The 21,135-nt window shown below is 53.1% G+C and overlaps 1 protein-coding gene across 1 annotated transcript; it reads right to left on the bottom strand.

Annotated features, from left to right (window-relative positions):
• Nucleotides 1-77: 77 nt before the first annotated feature.
• On the bottom strand, nucleotides 78-6,499 carry HSD11B2 (hydroxysteroid 11-beta dehydrogenase 2). Its single transcript, XM_030924687.1, has 5 exons — nucleotides 6,112-6,499; nucleotides 1,794-2,006; nucleotides 1,492-1,677; nucleotides 1,249-1,386; nucleotides 78-1,047 (listed from the first exon to the last, which is right to left on the bottom strand). Exons 1-5 carry the CDS (start codon nucleotides 6,374-6,376, stop codon nucleotides 632-634), a joined length of 1,218 nt encoding a protein of 405 aa, XP_030780547.1. The 5' UTR covers nucleotides 6,377-6,499; the 3' UTR covers nucleotides 78-631.
• Nucleotides 6,500-21,135: the final 14,636 nt, after the last annotated feature.

Genomic DNA, 21,135 nt, shown 5'->3' with positions numbered 1-21,135 from the left:
TTGCCACCCTGTCACACGGCCACATCATGTCACTCAGCCAGCCAGCCAGTCACCCCCTCTAAACAGCACCTGCCGTATTTTAGAAGAAATAAAAATTTGTCTTTATTTAACATGTGGCAATTGGGAAGTACAGTACAACCTTCCCTGTGGCTTGGCGGGGTGTAGTTGGGGCCCTAATTCTTGAGCCAGTCAAGAGACACTTGGGATTTAACCCTCAATTGCAGCACTGAGGCACTAGTGCTGAGAAACAATCCTGAGGGGGACCCCAACCCACCCAGTCACTCCTTAGTTTGCAGAGGCACTATCTGCAGAGTCCTGTGAAAGAATGCAGTGAGGTCTTTCACGAGACTCCCCATCCAGCAGAGTTCTCCAAGCTGCAAGATAGAGTGTTGTGCCAGGAGGGTCTGTTTGGGCTCATGAAGCAATGGAGAGGCGCAGAGGCTCACTGGGAAACCTTGGCCTCACCGGGCCTGGATTGGGCATCAGCAGTGGGCATGAAGTGGGGGTGGGATCCTTTAGGCCAGGGTCCAGGACAGACTTGGGGGATGGTAATGCTGGGAGTTTTCAGGGAGGAACCAAGGGCTCACAGAGCCTTCTGTGCTGCAGTGGCTGGGCCATAGGTGCACAGGGCTCACCGAGCCACTGCTGGGGAAGGGCCAACGCTCAGGTTTGGGTCCTGGGCTGCGTCCTGTGATGGGGTAGCGCCAGGCTGGCCAGGCTGCAGTGCTCGAGGCAGACAGTGACTGATGAAGAAGGCCTGCAGGAAGCGGCGCCGCAGGCCCTCAGGCAGGTAATAGTGGATGAAGTACATGAGCCCCAGGCCCTGGCCGGGGTAATAGCGGCGGCGGGGCCGAGCTGCCAGCAGCGCATCTGTGATGGCATCTACAACTGGGCTGAGGTCGGACATGGCCAGGCGTAGCGAGCGCAGGAACTGCCCGTGCAAGTGTTCGATGTAGTCCTTGCCATAGGCCTGCAGCAGCTCTTGAGGCAGGTTGGCCAGTAGCAATTGCTTGCGCTTTTCCCACTGACCCACGTTTCTCACCGACTCTGGGGAAGGAGTGGCAAGGTCAGAGCGGGGTCAGCTAGGGGAGCCAAAGTCAATTAGGACTGTTTAACCTGCGCCAGGTCTCCAGCCAAAACCACACCCCCAACCAAAACCACGACCGTTCATCAAAGTTGACCTGCCCCCATAAGACCATTCCCAGCCCCACTCCCCACCCCCACCCCACTCCCAGCCCTGATTCCCACCTGTCTTGAAGCAGCCAGGCTGGATGATGCTGACCTTGACCCCCCAGGGAAGGAGTTCACAGCTGAATGTGTCCATGAGTAGCGCCACGGCCGCCTTGGAGGTTCCATAGGCCCCCAAGCACGGATATGGCATGTCCCCTGTGGATGGATTGGGAGTGGGGCAGCTCAGCTTTGGCAAGGGGCTCCCTAAGCCCTCCCTCACCCCAGGGAGCTCCTTTTTGCTCCAGTGGGGCAGGCACTCACCCGCTGGGCTGCCCACAGTCACGATGCGGCCCCTTGAGCTGCGCAGCAGGGGCAGGAGGCCCTTGGTCAGCTCGAGCGCGCCAAAGAAATTCACCTCCATGCAGCTACGGAAAGTGGCCACTGGAGACAGCTCCGCATCAGCAACTACTTCATTGTGGCCTGCGTTGTTGACTAGGCCCCACAGGCCTGGGGTCACAGAGCAGAGGAGGGAAGCCTCAGGTCAGCCCAGCAGCAAACTTCCAGTTCCCGTGTCCTTCCCACTGCCCTGCCATGCCCTTGCCTGGTGGACACTTGCCACTGACCAGTGCTGGTGGTGTGGGCCTTGGTGAACTCTAGCACGCGGCTAATGTCTCCTGGTTTGGTCAGGTCCAGCTGCAGCAGCCTTAGGCGAGGGGAGCAGCAGGTACGCAGCTCGATGGCACCGGGGCTGTTCAACTCCAATACGGTGGCCAGCACCGTGAAGCCCATGGAGTCCAGTTTCTTGGCTGTCTCCTTGCCAAAACCAGAGTCACAGCCTGGCCAGGGCAGGGCAGTCAGTGAACTTCCACTGTGGCCCAGCCCAGCCTGAGACAACCCCACAATCACCAGGGTCTGGATGGGATCCAGGCCCCTGCAAACCCAAGCCACCAGCAATCAACGACCCTAACTCCTTCCCTAGGCCCATCCCTGGTAGGCTTTGCCCCTCTAGCTGAGCCCTGGGCCCTTACTCTGTGACAGTTGTCATCTATCTGACTCCCTATGGCTGCCCTACCAATGTGGCTTACAGAAGAGGAAACTAAGGCCTAGTAATGCTAAGTTGCTTCCCAAATCCACATAGGTCAGGTCTGGGATAGTCCCAGGCCCCAATGTGGTTCTGCTTTCTTGATTTCAGGTCACAGCTCACAGGCACAGGCATAGTATTAGTACGGAGCCTCCCTTTCTTTTTTTTTTTTTTTTTTTTTTTTTCTTTTTTTTTTTTTGAGACAGGGTCTCGCTCTGTTGCCCAGGCTGGAGTGCAGTGGCATGATCTTGGCTCACTGCAACCTCCCCTCCTGGGCCCAAGCATTCCTTCCTCCTCAGTCTCCTGAGTAGCTGGGACTACAGGCCTGTGTCACCACGCCTGGCTGGTTTTTTTCTTTTCTTTTCTTTCTTTTTTTTGAGTCGGAGTCTCGCTCTGTTGCCCAGGCTGGAGTGCAGTGGTATGATCTCAGCTCACTGAAACCTCCACCTCCTGAGTTCAAGCGATTCTCCTGCCTCAGCCTCCTGAGTAGCTGGGATTACAGGTGCACGTCACCATGGGCCTGGCTAATTTTTGTACTTCTAGTAGAGCTGGGGTTTCACCATGTTGGTCAGGCTGGTCTCTAACTCTTGACCTCATGATCTGCCTGCCTCGGCCTCCCAAAGTGCTGGGATTACAGGCGTGAGCCACTGCACCCAGCCTGCCTGGCTGGTTTTTAAATTTTTTTTGCAGAGACGGGAGTCTCACTATGTTGCCGAAGCTGGTTTTGAACTCCTGGGCTCAAGTGATCCTCCCACCTTGGCCTCTCAAATTGCTGGGACTGAAGATGTGAGCCACTACATCTGGCTTCTCTTCCTTTCTGACTGCCTAGGGCTCTCCTCCCTTAATCTGGACTCTGAAGCAGCCTCATCTCTAGTCCTGTCCCTTCCTGCCCTCTTGAAGCCCTTCTCTACCTAAGCAGCTGAAGGGATCTTTCCAAAAATGACAATATCTCTCTGTGCTGCAAACCTTTCCAAGGCTGCCACAGTCCTCAGAATGAAGCCCAAGCTCCCTGGCTCAGGCCCTGTATAACATGAGCCCCACCTCCCTTCCCAGCCTCAACATGCTCTACTATTTTTTCAGGCTAGAGTCAAGCTGGAGGCAAGCTGGAGGCCCATCCCCACTTCACCCAGACCCTTGGAATTCCAATCAGTGGCAACACGGGTGTTTTCTGAGCCCCAGACTACTTGCCTCCAGGACAGGGACTGTGCTAGATGAAGAAGAGAACAGACCTACATTTGAATCCCTTCCCACACCCACCAAGTGTGACCAAGGTTAGTTACCACTCTTGGAGGCTTAATTTCTGTCTTTGGTATGCAGAGAGAAGAACCACCAGGCAGAGCCAGTGTAGGGGTCCATAGTACTGATAAGCCCCTGCTGATCCTGGCTCCATGGGCAGCCAGTGAGGGAAGGGGAAAGGCCAGTGAGTGGGGAGGCTTTCTATTCTGCTCCTGCTCCCACCCTTGGCCCTCAACCCTGCCCCCCAACCCCCATTTTCTGGAATAGAAGCTGCAAAGCAGCTCTGCTTCCCTACTCCTGGACTGCTCAGTACGGTCTCCCCATCTCAGCTCCACTCTCTCTACTGAAAACAGCACTGGGCAGGGGGCTTCGAGCTCCTGCTGAGGAGGGGTACTCCCCAGGCAAGTCTGCCTTGGAGAGGGAGGCAAGCATGCGTGTGTGCATGTGTGTGTGTGTAGACACACAAATGCATACATGCACTTGCCCAGGTCCCTCTCAGAGCAGACAGGTCCTCCCAAGGGAAACAAACCTCCCAATTCTGACTTGAGCTGACCACAGGCCTCAGCTCTGTGGTCCCAAGTCACCCACATCTTGCACACCCTCTTGCTCATGTGCACACCCTCAGATACCTGTACATACTTCTAACCTGGCTGGATGTTTTCACAATGGGCTCAATCCCTACCACCCATTGGCGCACACGTGCATATGCGTGCACACAGGCACCTGACCCTCAGCCCAAACCCTGATTCCACAGCTGAGCTCCGGGAGTAGCCTCGGCAAGTGCTTCTCTGGGCATTCTTGGGAGGGGGAGGGGGAGTGGCAGCTCTACCGGGCCCAAGACACAGTGTTCTTGGCAGGTGGGGCCGAACCTGGTTACCTACTTGTTTTCCAGCCGAGTGTTGAGAGACAACCCCCAAGTGTTAGGGCCCTGGGAAACTTGGAGGCTTCCTGATGCTTGTACAGGGCAGGTTGGGTGGTCCTCTCTCCCCCAACCCCAGCTTTGCCACCAGAGATCCTGTGAGCCCAAGTTAGAGAAAGCATCCCTCCTCTTACCTCTCTCTCAGGCTCAAAGCCAGAAGCCACAGCAGCAGCACAAAGGCCTGAGGTGAGACCTCAGGAAAGACCACCCAGCTAGGCCACTAGTACCTACGGATGGCCTGGGTCCTGTTGAGGTGGCTCACAAAGAAAGAAAGCAGGAAGGGATCTGCCCTGTCCCCAGAGGCAGAGCCCACAACCTAACCCCTACCTCATACCAGGGGTGTCTGTTGACTTTCCTTCCTCAAACCCCTGAAATTGGGGTCCGCTGAGGCTTCACACTGCTCCTGGAACCTGGGTCTCTCCTGTCCAGCCCGAACACTTCCCCATCTCTACCATCTTTGCTGGAGTGTGTGGCCCTTGTGCCTCCTTCCCCCCTACTCTGCCTCAGCAGTCTGACTTCTTACCTGATTAATGGCCCCTCCCAAGGAAACCACCTCATATCCCCCTCTCCCCACCCCCACAGCCAGACTGGCTGTCCCCTGCAGAGGCCATGTGTACTCCTGCCTTAAGCCTTTGTCCCACATCCTTTCTGTGATCCGAGATCCCTTTCATACTCCACTTATATCCACTCATCCTCCGAGGCCCCACTCAAGGATTTCCTCCTCTGGAAAATTCTCCCAGCCGCATCTGATCACACAGGGCACCTAGCAGACCCAGGTCTCTGAGAAGCCAGGTTGCTGGCTGCCCCAGCCGAGGCGCAATGCAAGGACAAAACCCAGAGCACCTGTCCAAACCCATGGGTGTTGGGGGAGAGACCAGGCTGCCCCCCACCACCATGCAATGGAGTCAGTGCCCCCTGGCCTTTCTCCCCCTCCCCACTTCCGGCCGGGCCTCCAGCACCCCCCCCTTCCTCCCTCTGGTGACAGATTTATTCCCTGCTTCAGACAAAGGAGCTCAGCTACACGGTCAGAGGCACCTGAGCCCAGCTCTCCAAGAGCTCCTTCCTGGGCACAGAGGACCAGGAGGGCTTGGGGGTAGGGTGCTGGGTGCAGGCTCCGAACTACTGCCTCAGCAGTTTGGCAGTGGATGGCTAGACAGAAAGACAGCTGAATGTCCAGCTGCCCCTCGTGGTGACCTCAAGCTTTTCTGAACTCCAAGGATCCCAGCCAGTGGGGGATGGGTCGGGTGGGGAAGTTCCCCATCTAAGCTCTTCCCTCTGGCCCCAGGAATGGGAGATGGCGTGTCTCAGGTGGGGATGTCAGGCAGCGTTCAAGGGGTAACGATCCTCCCTTCTCAAAGCCTCCGAAGTCCCCTGAAACTGCTCTCTTGGGGAAGGGAATGACATAAACTCTCAAACTCCAGGAGGCTCCCTCTTCTCAGCCACCAGTCAGTTTCTTTCTTGAACCTGCCCACTCCCTGTCTCACTTTCCTTCCAACACTCCCTGCAGCAGCAGGTAGTGAACCCGGGCTTGGGGAGGTGCCCGGCGCTCCCTACTTGGCTCGCTCCCTGCACCCAGGGGAGGAGAACTCTCCCACTCTTGCGCTGGGGAGCCCGCCTTGGCCGTGCCCATGAGGAGTCAGTCCTGTGAGTGTCTAGTCCCGCCCTCGAGCCTGGAGTCCCCGCGCTCCGCGACCCGCGCACTCACCGGTGATGAGCACCGCGCGAGTGGCCACCGGCAGGCGCTGCGGGCGCGCCAGGCGGGACAACGCGATCCAGCCGGCGGCGGCCAGCACGGCGAGTGCGGCCGGCGGGGGCAGCAGGCGCTGGCACAGCCAGTCGAGCGCGGCCAGCAGCGCCAGCGCCGCCAGCAGCGGGCGGCCCAGACGCAGGTCTGAGCGCAGCAGCTGCAGCAGCGCGCGGGCAGCCACGAGCAGCCAGGCGCCGCCCGACGGCCAAGGCCAGCGCTCCATGGCGGCCCAGCGGGCTGGGGCGGGGCGGGGCGGGGGCCGGGCCGGGGATTGGGGAGAAAGAGTCTGGGCCCGGGCGCGGAGTGCAGGGGAACACCGGCCTCGGGCGCGGGAGGGACACAGGCTTTCTCTGCTCGCCCTCGGGCCGAGCTTATAAAGAGCCCCGGAGGCGGGGGAGAGGGCGGGGAGCGGGCGGGGCGGGGGCGGGGCTTTCCTCCACTTCTCTCCCGGCACCCCCTGCAGGGCAGGTGCCCCCCCCCCCGCCCCGCCCCCTCGACCAGATTCGATTTGGAAAAAGCCGGAACAAAGTCCCAAAGTTGCTGCGCTCGAGGAGCCGCCTGGCTGCAGCACCCACGCGCCCGGGGCTGGCAAGCCGCCGAGCTCAGGTGAGCACATGCCACTCACGCTTGTTCGGGACACCTGAGGACACGCACAACGGGCATCCCAGTGCCCTTTGCTGATCGCACCGCCGCGGCCGCCAAGCCTGCAGGAACACCGCGGGGAACCAGCCGGTGCTCACCTGGTCTCCGCTGCCGCTGCCGCCAGCGCCCGTACACGCGCCGCACTCCCACGTGGTCCGCGGCGCCAGGTCCCTGGCGCACACACCCTAAGGTGCGCTCACCCCTGAGCAGCTCGCGGCCACAAAACCCGCCTGGGACAGGGGCTAGCGGGGAAGCAGGACGACAGCTCCAGGTTCTTGGAGTCTCTGCCCCATCTTTCCCTTTCCTTCCAGGGCTTAGCCCTGGGGTCGCACGACCCCACTTCCTGCCTCACAAATGTATGTGTGTGGGGGTCAGTGGGGGGTGGGGTGTCAGAGGAAGCACCTAGGTCTCCCATTACCTATGGCCCACCCCCGCCAACCCCAACAGTCAGACCAGAGGGGCGTCAGTGAAGAAGGCAGCCTCTAGGACAGGGTGTTCCCTGCCTTGCTCCCCTGAACCCCGGGGGGTAAAATAAGTGGTATGAGTGTGGGTGGATTTTTCTGCCTGCCTGTGTGAAGGTCTCCATGCTTGTGTGTGGCCCAGTGGCCCCCCACCCTGCCCACCCCCGTGTCTGGCACCCTGTGCCTAGCATCCATGCCAGGGCTCTGCCAGGCACTGGGAGTTGGTGCCAGTACCTGGCTGCAGGCTTGATGATGAGAGGAGTAGGTGCAGCCCTCGGCAGACGGCTCCCTGCTTCCCGTGGGCCTCCAGGCCATGCTCAGTGCCTCATCCCTGCCCTCCCAAGGCCCTGGGAGGCTGCGGACTCCCTGTCACACCTCCTAGTCCTGTTGCTCATTCTCTCTTAGGTGCCCAGGCTCTGCCAGGGTTTCAGGGCGATGCCTCCTCCAGTGCCCTCTCTGCCACCAGACACAGCCCCCTGGTGGGCCAGGGAAATCTCAGGGGGGTGCTGGGAGCCAGACCCACCTAAAGGGAGAGGCTCTGGGTGGAGGACCAATTTGCCCCAAGTCACTCCTGTGCCTCCACCTATCCATCCTCCTAAGGACGGATGACAGGCAAGCCCTGGCCCTGGGAGGCAGGACTTGAATGAAGAGGGTGCGTGTGCCTGACCTTGGGTACACGACCTTGTGTGCCTGTGTTTGTAAGCACTTGTGTCCATGGGACTCTGTGGCTTGTCCAGGCCATTTGGTTGTGTCACTCCCTATGCTGTGACCCTGTGTGTGCAAGTGAGTACGTTTGTGTGTGTTGGGTGTGTTTCTGGTAACTCTCTGTCCTTCAATCTGGGTCATCCTGTCTCTAGAAACTCAGGAAAACATTCCTTTTCCAAAGTCGCTGACTCCTGTTGGGGTGAATGTATGGCCCAGGCTCAGGGACAGACACAGCGCTCCTGGCCTGACTTCCTGATTTGAGCTGTAGAGCTTGGATTGGCCAGACCCCCCAGCTTTAGCCACCCCACCAAGAGTCTGGCTGTGGTTTCTCCAGCCTCAGTCCATTGGAGTCTTCCCCTTGGAGTGGGGAAGGGAGTAGAAGCTGAGATGAGGGTCCTGGGGAGCCTTCAAGGTCAAGGCGACACAGATAGAACCAGCACTTGCTAAAGCAGGAGTTGAAGAGAAGGGGGATGGGGCAGGAAGGCAAAATAAGGGCAGAGACAGAAGCAGGGTCCTACACTGTCCTGGGAAGGAACCGCAAAGGCCACGATGGGGAGAGAGACTTGCTGGGAGGCGATGTTGGGATTTGCGTTTAGCTGAAGAGTATAACGTGGTTAGGATGAGGAAGGGGGTGTTTCCAGCTCAGCTTCTGGAACCTCATGCCACCTCAAGCAGAGCCATTAGTCTTACAGGATTTGGGTCTTGGTGGGACTAGACCATCTGCCATATTTTTATGTAAACTCCCCCCACCCATTCATCCTACTTCCTAGCCCAGACCTCCTCCTTCTCAGAACCTATGCTCCAACTCCCGTGGCCTCCTCAGCCACTGACCCCTTATCCCTCATTAGGTGGAGACGTTCTAGAAGTACAAGGTGGTTAGGGCAGTCATGGCTGGGAGAAGCTGGCCCAGCCCTGTCTGAGGCCTGGTGCCAAGTTGTGCCTGCCTAGGGGCAGAAAACCAGCCTCTGCTAGAACCAGGAGTCTAGGCTGTCAGGGGCTTCCAGGGAAGTGAAGCGGAGAGGGGCAGTGGGCAGGAGCCTCAACAGATAAAGCAGAGTCTGGCAGGGCAGAGGAATGAAGGGTGACCAGGAGCAGAGCCCCTGAGCCACTCAGCCCCTAAGCCCTCAGCCCACAGACTCCCTTAGTCCTTTGTCCTAGCCTCCACCCCACCTTGGTCAGAAACCTGGTTAACCAAACCCTTAGCACGCCCCAGGCTCTGGAGGACAGAGGGGTGGGCAGGCTGGCTCTGGTCTCCTCCCTCGCAGTCCAGCAGCTCACTGGCATCCTCTGCTGGCCGTGTAGGGAGAGCACGGCTCTGAAGGAGATAAAGACCAGGTAATCGACTGACTGCTGGATTGAGGAGAGGGGAACAGATGTCTAGAGTAGGGGGTACCAAGTGGCAGACTCCAGGAGCCCTCACGCTCTGTCCTCTGACTGTACTTGGGTTCCTGGAGCAGAGCACTCAGCACTGACTTGTCACCTCCTCCTCCCTTTGCAGCTCAGAGGCTGCAGATTTCCAAGGAGCCCCTGCCCTGCACTCTGCTTCACGCCTTCACTCCCACCACGCCTCCTCTTGGCAGAATGGCAGAGGGTCCCTCTTCCTGCCAGTGGCCAGGGTCCTAGACCCCATTGCTCCCTGTCCTCAAAAACAGAAAACTTGTGTTGAGTTCCTACTGCGTGCCAGGCCCTGTGCTGGGCACCACAGATATAGCAACTGATTACTGGCCCTAGCAGCAAGTGTACTGGTGCTAGCCTCACCCATTGGAAACCTCAAGCCCGTATCCCTTTGCACAAGCATCTCTCTTGTGGCTGGGCACGGTGGCTCACGCTTGTAATCCCAGCACTTTGGGAGGCCGAGGCAGGCGGATCACCTAAGGTCAGGAGTTCAAGACCAACCTGGCCAACATGGCGAAACCCCGCCTCTACTAAAAATCCAAAAATTAACCAGGTGTGGTGACACATGCCTGTAGTCCCAGCTACTCATGAGACTGAGGCAGGAGAATCTCTTGAATCCGGGAGGCAGAGACTGCAGTGAGCTGAGATTGCATCACTGTACTTCAGCCTGGGTGACAGAGCAAGACTCTGTTTCAAAAAAAAAAAAAAAAAGCGTCTCTCTTGTGTTTTCTCGTGTTTTCAGCTGCATTTCTCTAAAGTTGTCCATAATCACCATCACCATTCTCCCCTCCCGACCTTTGCCTGGGACCAGCTCCCCTCCTAACCCCCTAGTTCCCAAATCCCATAGACCCATCTCTGGCTTCAGCTAATTTGGCCTCTTCAAAGCCTTGGCCCTGCTGGCATCTCTTTCTCCTGCCCCAAGCCCTGTCTCCCTTGGGTGCCTGCAAAGCCATGGCTGCCGGGTTTCCTCCTACCTCACTGCCTCTCCTTCTCAGCCTCCTTCTCCAGCTTCTCTTCCTTGTGGGTGAAGCTGTGGCTGTGGAGGCCTCACTCTTGGCCCTCCCCACACAATGAGCTCATCTTTCTATTCACATGCTGGCGACCTCCCTGCTTGCTTTCTGGCCAAGCCCTCCCTTTTGACCACAGGCCTACATGTCCAGCTGCCCCTGGACACTTCTCTTGGACACACATAGGCCTCTCAGCCTCAGCATGTCTAACGCTGGTGCTGGCAGTCATCGTGCCCCACCACATCCTCAAACTTCATGCCATGCAATGGCCTCCAAATCTCTTGCTGTGTCCCAAGCCCTGGGTTGGGTGCAGATACCTCATCATAGCCTTTATAGTAGTTGCCATTATCACTATTTTACATTCAAGGGAACTGAGGCTTCCAGAGGCGAAGGGAATTGCTCAAGCTCTCAAGCTCAAGTCCATTTGCATTGGAGTCTTGGACCAGCCCCAAGATTCAAACTCAGGTGTACCTGAAGCCAAAGTCTGGGCTCTTGAGAACTGTGTTAATACGGGGCTGTGTTGGTCATCCATAGCACCTTAGACTTCATCCTGAGGGCAAAGGAGAGCTTGGAATGGTTTTGAGCAAATGATCCATTTCCCAGGTGGTCAGGAAATGGATCTGGGGAAGAATGGAGGCTGACTAAATTATTATCACTTTTAAATTTTATTATGATTATTACTTTATTATTATTATTACTTTTAGTTAGCGATGGGGTCTTGCTCTGTTACCCAGGCTGGAGTACAGTGGCACAATCACGGCTCACTGCAGCCTTGAAGTCCTGGGCTCAAGCAATCCTGCCATCTTAGGCCTCCATAGTAGCTGGGACTACAGGTGCTCACCACCACACCTGGCTATTGTTTTTTAAATTTTTTGTAGAGACAGGGGTCTCACTGTGTTGCCCAGGCTGGTCTTGAACTGCTGGCTTCAAGTGATCCTTGAGGCTGGTAGTCTGCATCCAGATGAGGGACAGAGTAGAGGTCTGTTCAAACAAACTGAGCTCGAGGCGCCCCTGAACATGCAAAGGCTGAGCCCCAAGACACGTGGAAGCCTGTGGGCTCCAGCACGTTGCTCCCGTAGCATGGGAGCCCTGGAGGTTGCCGACTCCCCTCTGAATACCCTAGGCATGAACTGAACTCCCCCTGTCCCCACCATTTTTCAGAGCTATCCCACCTGGGCTGGGCACCTGGAAACCAGGCCCTTCAGTTAAGGAACTGAAGGAAACCTCCCCTCCGGTTACCAGAGAGAGGGGCCAGTAAGACACAGAAAGCCAGGAGCATCACTTGTGTTTTCAGCCTGTGTCTGGCACCCTCCTCCGAACTTCTACTGTCTCCAGGATTAAAGGCAGATGTTTGGGGATTAGGGTCCTTGAGTTTGCGAAACAGAGAGAGTGTGCTCTGCAGGGCTTTCTGGACCAGTCTCAGAGGGAAAGCAAGCCCCAGCTGAGAGCATGTGGAGGGAGAGCTTGATTGACTCTGGATGAAATCCTTCTAGGATCTGTCTTGTATCCTCCAGTGTGACTGTGTGTTTGTGGCATGCCAGCCCTTGTGCTTAGCTTGCTTGGTCTTTATTTTATTTACTATCCTCACATCATCACTATGAAGTAGGTACTATCATTATCCTTATCCTATACATAAGGATAAGGCTACTGACCTTTTACTATTTGCTGCTCGATTAAAAACAAGTGTCCCAACGATGGAATTAAGGCAACTTGGTTGTTAAATCTCATTCCAAAGCTTGTCTCCTTACAGCTTCCATCACCCCGATTCAGGCCTTTTCTTGGCAGAACAACTGCAAAAGATACAAAAATTAGTTGCTGTTGGCTGACTGTTTTAATTTATTTGCATATACATAATTCAGCCCCACCCCTGGTGGCTAATACGCCCCCTGGGGAAGCTGTGGCTGTCTTCGGATTGCTGTTGGGGAGGCCTGTGTGTGTTGTTTTTTTTAAATAAACTGAAACCAGATGGAGGGGGGTTTTGTTCACAGCCTTGCCTACAATTTTCTCCAGCGAATTCCTTGAAAAGTCAACCACCTATGAGTGGTGCCTCTGCTCCGTGGAGGTCCCTCACTGCTGGTATGCAAATACCGAGCAGGGTTGATATTTCTCAAAGAAGAAGAAAAAGAGCTTCTTGGCCTGAGGGCTTTCCAGAATGTGGGGTCATCTCCTGGTTGCCCCCAATTTTAGGTCTGTACTTACAGTTATTGTCCTCGCTTTCCTTCCCCCTCATGTTGGGAGTGGGCTGGGGTAGGGGAGCCTTGGGCCGGGCTTGAGTCAAATCACTTAGACAAACCACTTGGTATAAAAATGTGAATTCCAGACCCCCACCTACACCCCATTTGCAGCACTGACCTCTGGCATGAGACCCCAACTCTCCAGTTTGTTTAATTTTTGCAGTCAGTGGAGGGGTTACTCTCCTAAAGGGGCCCGAGCCACTCCTGCTTCCATCCTGGGAAACCAGAAGCTGGAGGTGGTTATCGAAATATTTTTAACTGCCAGCCACGTCCAAGGCTTTGTAATGCCCCGGGAGCCCTCATTAAGCGATTCCTTGTTCAGAGAAATGAGGTGAGTATACCCACTGGTCACCCTGCCAGAGGTTTAGTATTTTTTCTTTGGAATGTGAATTGGGCATTGTCGTAGTGAAGTGTGACCCAGTCCCCAGGCAGGGGAGAGCACTTTTTTCCCAGCTCTGACCTTCATTCCTAGCCCAGAACACCTTTCTTTTGGATCCCAAGCTTTTTCAGATAATTGTGTCAGGTTACATAAGGCTCTGAGACATGAACACTCAAAGGAAATTCCGGTGAGAGCAGGTCTGAGAGGTTCCGGCACATAATTTGCTTTAAAGTATTCGAGGAAAAACTCAGGTGTCTGAGGCCAGCCCATTTTTGAAGTAAAATAAGAGCAGCCAACAACTTTGCATGGATGTGCCATTCCCCACAGAAATGAGCGAGCAAAAAGACAGATTTCATATTGAAAGGAAATACCCCTCCCCAGGGAGCCTCCGCAGGGGCAGGAGGGGCCTGGTGGGGGAGATGGGGGAGTCAGTTGCAAGAGAACAGCTTGGACCAGGCTGCCTTTGGAATGGAAATCTTCACCAGCCAGGATCACTTTTTTCCCCCCTTTCTGCATCTTAGGTGACACGTGGTAAATACAATACTTCAGTTTTCCAAGAAACATAAAATAAAAACTGAATTACTGGCAGAGACGCTTAAAAATCTTTGGTTCCTAGGACTCCGCGGGCACATTTTCCACACACCATGATTTTTATTTCATTTGCCTCTGAGGGGCGGCCCTCCAGCAGTTCTGTTGCATAAGGTACTGTTTCCAAACACCTTGTCCCCAACTGGTGACACAGAGTAAGTTTTATCTAGGTCTGTCTGAGAAGAGTTCTGGAAGAGTGACATCGTGTTCCAAGTCGCACCGGTTACAATCAACAGTAGGAAGGTTGCCAAAGATCTCACCAAGGAAGCTGAGAGAGTATTTTAAATACTAAAGGGCGCTTCTTTCTTAAAGCGTGAAGTGGTCGTAAAAACCACTTAACGGAAGAATATTAATGGAAGGAGAGTGCCTCGAATGCAGCAAATTTTGCAAAAAGCTTTACAAGGGACATGGAAAAAATAGATTTACTATGTTGAAGACGTGGGAAAGTCCATTTTTACACAAAAATAATTTGGCTATTTACACAAGGCTGCACAGAATTCCTATAAGTAGCACTATCCTTTTTTATTCTTCATGTGTTTGACACACATTTCTTTCTTTATGATTATTATTTTTAGAGACAGAATCTTGCTTTGTTGCCCAGGCTACAGTGGTGCAGTCACTTATAGGTCACTGTAGCCGCGAACTCCTGGGCTCCAGGGATCCTCCCCTTCTCAGCCTCCTGAGTAGCTTGGACTGCAGGCATGCGTCATCATGCACCGCTATTTTAAAAATTTTTTGTAAAAGATCTTGCTATGTTGCCCAGGCTGGTGTTAAACTCCTGGGCTCAAACAATCCTCCCACCTTGGCCTCCGAAAGTGTTGGGATTACAGCGGGAGGCACCGTACCCGGCCTCAATACACATTTCTTGAGTGCTTAGTGTGTTCTGGGCTCTGTGCTAAGGAAGCAATAGTAAACAATACAAACATTATTCCTCCCCTGTGGGAGGAATAATAATTCCCTCCTCTTCTGTCTGACTGGAGGGACAGGCCCTTATCAGATCATTACACAATCAAGGAGACCCGGACAGAACGAGAAAGCAGAGTCCCATGATGCTATGGGAGTGATGGCCTCTATTCTGGGGACCAGAGAGGGCTTTCCCAGAGGAAGTAAGTTTCCAGGTAGTGTGAGCTTCAAATGAGAAGGCCGTGGGATAGACAAAGCTGCAGTCAGCCTGAGCCAGGGCACATGCAAGGTCTTGGAGACTGCAGTGGCCACAGTGAGGAGGAGGTTTCTATTCCAATTTCATGGTATATGGAAATACCTCTCCCTAAGGAGTGGGGAGTGTTGTTGAGGGTTGTAAGCAGGAAGTAAAAGAATCAACTTGGTGTGGGTTTTTTAAATTTTGTTTTTGTTCTAAGACAGCCACAAGTTGTAAGGAGAATGGACTGATAGGGGTGGGGACGGGGATAGGGAGGGCCCCAGTCGAAATCAAGAACCAGTCAGGAGGCCAGGGCAAGAGATGCTGGTGGCCATGAAGACAAGTCAAGTGGATGGGCTGAGTCATCCAGGGCCCATCGGAGAGGGTACTGTGACTCAGACGAAGTGGGCCCAGACAGCGAGAGCTGTGGCTGATAATCTCCCACCCAGTCTAATTTAATTAAATTTAATTCCACTCGTTGATGATTTGGACAGCATCGTTTCCTGGTAGAAAGACAAGGACGTTCTGGATGGGAGGCACCCATGATTGCTACCCATCGAGCAGTCTTTGGGTACTCTATATGCATGGTCACATTTTCAGGCCTCATCACAGCCCTAGGCAGTAGCTATTGTTACCTCCACTTCACATACAAGCAAATTGAGATTATTAAAGTTGAAGAATTTATGGCCAGGTGCAGTGGCTCACACCTGTAATCCCCAGCACTTTCGGAGGCGGAGGTGGGTGCATCGCTTGAGGCCAGGAGTTGGAGACCAGCTTGGCCAACATGGTGAAACCCTGTCTCTACTGAAAAAAAAAAAAAAAAAAAAAAAAGCAAAACAAAAACAAACAAACAAAAATTAGCCAAGCATGGTGGTGAGCGCCTGTAATCTCAGCTGCTCAGGAGGCTGAGGCAGGAGAATCGCTTGAACCTGGGAGGTGGAGGTTGCAGTGAACTGAGATTGTGCCACTGCACTCCAGCCGGGGCTACAGAGCAAGATGCCGCCTCAAAAAAAAAAAAAAAAATTATCCAAGGTCACCATCTTATAACTGGCACCATTGAGATTGAACCACTAACCTGCCCTGGGACAGGTGAAGAATGCCCAGAACCCTGGGGTCACACTGGCTCTAATTATGGACGTATCTGTCAGTTCAGGCCCAGGGTGGGATGAGCCAGCTTTGCCCCTGTGGAGTCTCCTCTGGCAGCTCCCAGGAGCCCTGTAAGTAAGTCAGCTCACACGTGTGTATGCATACCTGGAAAACCACAGTTGGCCTTTTTCTCCCTGTGGCTCTGGGCTGTTCTATCCTGGGCAGACCTGCCTTGCGAATCACTGGCTGCAGCTCTGGCTAGGAACAAGTCCTGCCCAAGGGGCTGACTTCTATCAAATGTGTCTCAAGTTTTCATAGAAATTGGCCAGGTTGGGGGAGGGGGTGTTGTTGGGAGGAGCTGGAACAACACAAGGTAAAGAGAACCCTGTGGGAAGAGGCCTGAGGGTGAAAACAGATGTTGCCGGTTCCAGGAGCTGCAGAATTGTCACAGAGGACAGGAAGGAGCGCCACATACCAGAAGCCTGCCCAGCAGGGCATTGGAAGCCACACTTTGTCATTTCAGTTGATCCTAAAGGCAAAAGGGAGCCTGGAATCTCTTAAGCAAGGTTGATGAGGTGGTGGTTTCACATTAGAAAGATTTCTCTGGCACCTGCCAGGCAACGTGTGGCTTTCCTCAGTCGGTGATGTCCTGCACAATGTCAGCTTCTGGACTGGGGACCACACAAGGATGACAGACTCAGAAAGAGCATGATCAGCTTGAGGTCAGGAGTTTGATACCAGCATGGTCAACCTGGTGAAACCCCAACTCTACTAAAAATACAAAAATTAGCTGGGTGTGGTGGTGCACGCCTGTAATCCCAGCTACTCAGGAGGCCGAGGCAGGAGAATTGCTTGAACCTGGGAGGTGGAGGTTGCAGTGAGCCAAGATTGCACCACTGCACTCCAGCCTGGGTGACTCTGTCTCAAAAAAACAAATGAACAAACAAACAAACAAACAAACCAAAAAGCATGATCAAACTGCCTGTGCTTTTCAAAAGCAGATTTGGGGTGAGAGAGTCATCTTCTCACAGAGCCTGGCCTGGAGTCACGCACAAAGACGTCAAGGGAGGCCAGGCGCCATGGTTCACGCCTGTAATCCCAGGATTTTGGGAGGCTGAGGCGGGTGGATGGCTTGAGCTCAGGAGTTTGAGATCAGCCTGGGCAACATAGCAAGACCCTGTCTGTACCAAAAGTACAAGCAAACAAACAAATAAAAACGAGCTAGGTTGATGGTGTATGTCTGTAGTCCCCAGCTACTCAGGAGGCTGAGGTGGGAGGATTGTTTGAGCCCAGGAGGCGGAGGCTGCAGTCAGCCAAGATCACAGCACTGTGTTCTAGGCTGGGTGACAGAGAGAGAACTCATCCCCCTGTCCCCCCAACCCCACTCCCCCGCTCAAAAAAAAAAAAAATGTCAAAGGAATCTGAGCTGTCACTCGGATTTTTGTTTCAATTGAAAACAGCTTTCACTGGGCATATATATGTGCATTTAACCCTGTTTGCAAATCACTGTATCCATTTTGTATTGCTGCTGAAACAAATGACTGCCAATGTGTCATCTTGACAGTTCTTGAGGTCAGAAGTTGAAAATGGGTACCCCTGGGCTAGAGTTGAGGTAACAGCAGGCTGATTCCTTCTGGAAGCTCTAAAGGAGGGTCTGCTCCCTAGCCTTTTCCAGCATCTAGAGGCTGCCTGCGTTCCTTGGCTCAGGCCCCTTCCTCCATCTTCAAAGCCCGCAAGTGTAGCACCTTCAAATCTCTCTGACCTCTGTCATTACGTGGTCCTTCTCCCATCCGACCCTCCTGCCTCCCTCTTATAAGGGAGACCTTTGTGACTACATTGAGCTCACTCAGATAACCTGGGATAATCTCTTCCATCTTGAGATCTTCATCTCATCTGCAAAATCCCCTTTGATATATCATGTAACACATTCAAAGTTTCCAGGAATTAGGGCGATGACATCTTTGTGGCGCTATTATTCAGACTACCACCTCCTCTAACAAATAAAGAGAAGGAAGGATAGGAAGGATAAAGAGAAGGCAACTGAGAGGAGGATGGGCCGAAAGTAGGAAGGCTGATGTTAGGGAGAACTGGAGGCTGCTGCAGGCTCAGCAAGGAAGATGCCGGTGGTCTGGGCTGGGGTGGAGAGGAAGGAATGGACACAGGATGTGTTTCAGAGGGAGGGCAGCCTGGTTATGGGCACTATCTGGTTTAAGTGGGCAAGGACTAGCAGGAGAGACATGGGAAGATAAGCCTGAGTGTACAGATGGGCTGATTGGGTAGATGTTGGTGACCTTCAGAGGGCCAAAGGGGAGGAGAAGTTTTGCAGCAAGGACAAAGAGGGCATGAGGGGATGTGTTACATCCCAGACACCGATGAGACATCCAGGAGAGAAGCTCCTGAGTCAAGTGGATCCAGGGCCTTTTGGGTCCCTCCCCTTATTATGAGAATATATGGACTCATCTTTCACTTTGTTTTTAAATTTTTATTTGTATTTGCATTTATTTATTTATTTAGAGACAGAGTCTTGCTCTGTCGCCTAGGCTGGAGTGCAGTGGCACAATCTCAGCTCACTGCCACCTCTGCCTCCTGGGTTCAAGTGATCCTCCCATCTCAGCCTCCTGAGTAGCTGGGATTACAGGCATGGATCACCATGCCCAGCCAAGTTTTGTATTTTTGGTAGAGACAGGGTTTCGTCATGTTGCCCAGGCTGGTCTCAAACTCCTGACCTCAAGTGATCTGCCTGCCTCAGCCTCCCAAAGTGCTCAGATTACAGGTGTGAGCCACCGTGCCTGGCCCTGCCTTGTTTTTAAAAATATTTATGTATTATTATTTTATTTTATTTTATTTTATTTTATTTTATTTTATTTTATTTTTTTGAGACGGAGTCTCGCTCTGTCGCCCAGGCTGGAGCGCAGTGGCTGGATCTCAGCTCACTGCAAGCTCTGCCTCCCGGGTTTACGCCATTCTCCTGCCTCAGCCTCCTCAGTAGCTAGGACTACAGGCACCCGCCACCTTACCCGGCTAGTTTTTTGTATTTTTTTTTTAGTAGAGACGGGGTTTCACCATGTTAGCCAGGATGGTCTCGATCTCCTGACCTCGTGATCTGCCTGTCTGGCCTCCCAAAGTGCTGGGATTACAGGCTTGAGCCACCGCGCCCGGCCGTATTATTATTTTTTTTTAAAGAGATATGATCTGACCGGGCACAGTGGCTCACGCCTGCAATCCCAGCACTTTGGGAGGCTGAGGTGGGCGGATCACCTGAGTTCAGGAGTTTAAGACTAGCCCGGCCAACATGATGAAACCCTGTCTCTACCAAAAATACAAAAATTAGCTGGGCATGGTGGCAGGCGACTGTAATCCCAGCTACTTGGGAGGATGAGGCAGGAGAATCACCTGAACCCAGGAGGTGGAGGTTGCAGTGAGCTGAGATCGTGCCACTGCACTCCAGCCTGGGAGACAAAGCGAGACTCTGTCTCCAAAAAAAAAAAAAAACAAAAAAAGAGAGAGAGAGATAAGAATTTTTTTTTTTTTTTTTTTTTTTTTTTTTTTTTTTTTTTTTTTTTTTTTGTGACAGAGTCTCACTCTGTCACCCGGGCTGGAGTGCAGTGGTGCGATCTCGGGTCACTGCAACCTCCGCCTACTAGGTTCAAGCCATTCTCCTGCCTCAGTCTCCCGAGTAGCTGGGACTACAGGTGCGTGCCATCACACCTGGCTTATTTTTGTACTTTTAGTAGAGACGGGGTTTCACCACGTTAGCCAGGATGGTCTTGATCTCTTGACCTTGTGATCCGCCTGCCTCGGCCTCCCAAAGTGTTGGGATTACAGGCGTGAGCCACTGAGACCAGTTGAGAGATAAGATCTTACTCTGTCACCCAGTCTGGAGTACCGTGGCATGATCTTAATTCACCACAATCTCAAACTCCCGAACTCAAGTGATTCTATTCTCCTGCCCCAGCCTTGTAAGTAGCTGGGACTATAGGCACAGGCCAGCAGGCCTGCCTATTTTTTTCATCTTTTGTAGAGATGGGAGTCTCTCTATGTTTCCCAGGCTGGTCTCAAACTCCTGGCCTCAAGTAATTTTCCTGCCTCAGCCTCCTTAAAGTGCTGGGATTACAGGTGTGAGCCACTGCGTCCAGCCTCATCCTCCATCTTGATTTCTGGGTCATGATCTCTGTTTGACCCGAAGTTTTCCAATTCCAGATAAGAGTTAAGGAGTTAGCTTGTATTCTGAAGCCAGAACAGCATTGATATTTATCCCACATTGAGTTTGAGTTTATCAATCTTAAAAACAAGAATTTAAGTAATAGGTTATGTCACTTGCACAAGGACCCATGCACCTGTCATGTGACAGAGCAGTAGTTATGTTGCCTAATAAAACATACAATAAGTATGCTTGTGACTTATACATTTTAGAGATAAGGATGTTTTCTCTCCCTATCTGTCATATCTGCCTTGGAGATGTGCACAGGACAGATAGCAGAAAACAAAGTGTCTTCCTGTCTTTTGAGAAAGCCTGAGCTCATAGAAGATTCCATTCTGAGTGTCCCCAAGGAGAAGGGGAGAGGGGACTTTTAGGGAAACCAAGTTAGCAGGGAAGTCTCCCAGGTAAAGAAAGGGAAGGGAGGCTGCAGGTCCTGGAGCAGAGGAAGCAGGTGTCTGTCCCTGGCAGCCCCAGGGAGAGGCAGGGGCCTCATCAGGGATGGCCTCATAGAGCCCAAACCTGAAAATCTTTGTGGATGGGGGCAATGGCTGTGGCCTCAGTACCAGACAAAACTCTGACCAGAGGGTTTTTTGCTTGTTTTTGGTTGTTGTTTTTTTGCTGTAGGAAAACATGAGTCCTTTGGAATTACCTAGCTAAGAGGAGTCCAGTGGAAACTGAGACTGAATTTCCCGGCCAGGCAGGGGCTCACGCCTGTAATCCCAGCACTTTTGGAGGCTGAGATGGTGGGTCGCTTGAGTTCAGGAGTTCGAGACCAGCCTGGGCAACATGGCAAAACCCCGTCTCTACAAAAAAATGCGAAAATTGGTCGGGCGTGGTGGTGCTCGCCTGTAGTCCCAGCTACTCTGGAGGCTGAGGCAGGAGGATCGCCTGAGCCCAGGAGTTCGAGGCTGCAGAGAGCCGTGATTGTGCCACTGCACTCCAGCCTTGGCAACAGAGACCAGTTTGAAAAATAAAAAAAGATTGAATTTCCCATTGGTCTGGAAGATTGAGGCTTGATTTTTGCTTGATTTAAAGGCAATAAATAAATGAGATATTTTGTGCTACTTATTTTAAGTTCTTACCCTTCTTGCTTTATATTCTGGGGTACCTGCATTTTTAGTGGTGTAATTTATTTGTCTAGATCTG

This window comes from Rhinopithecus roxellana, chromosome 20, assembly GCF_007565055.1.
Source record: "Rhinopithecus roxellana isolate Shanxi Qingling chromosome 20, ASM756505v1, whole genome shotgun sequence".
In the NCBI taxonomy this organism is placed as follows: Eukaryota; Metazoa; Chordata; class Mammalia; order Primates; family Cercopithecidae; genus Rhinopithecus; species Rhinopithecus roxellana.
Note: the sequence above shows the minus strand (reverse complement) of the source record. Positions and strands in the feature narration are given on the sequence as shown.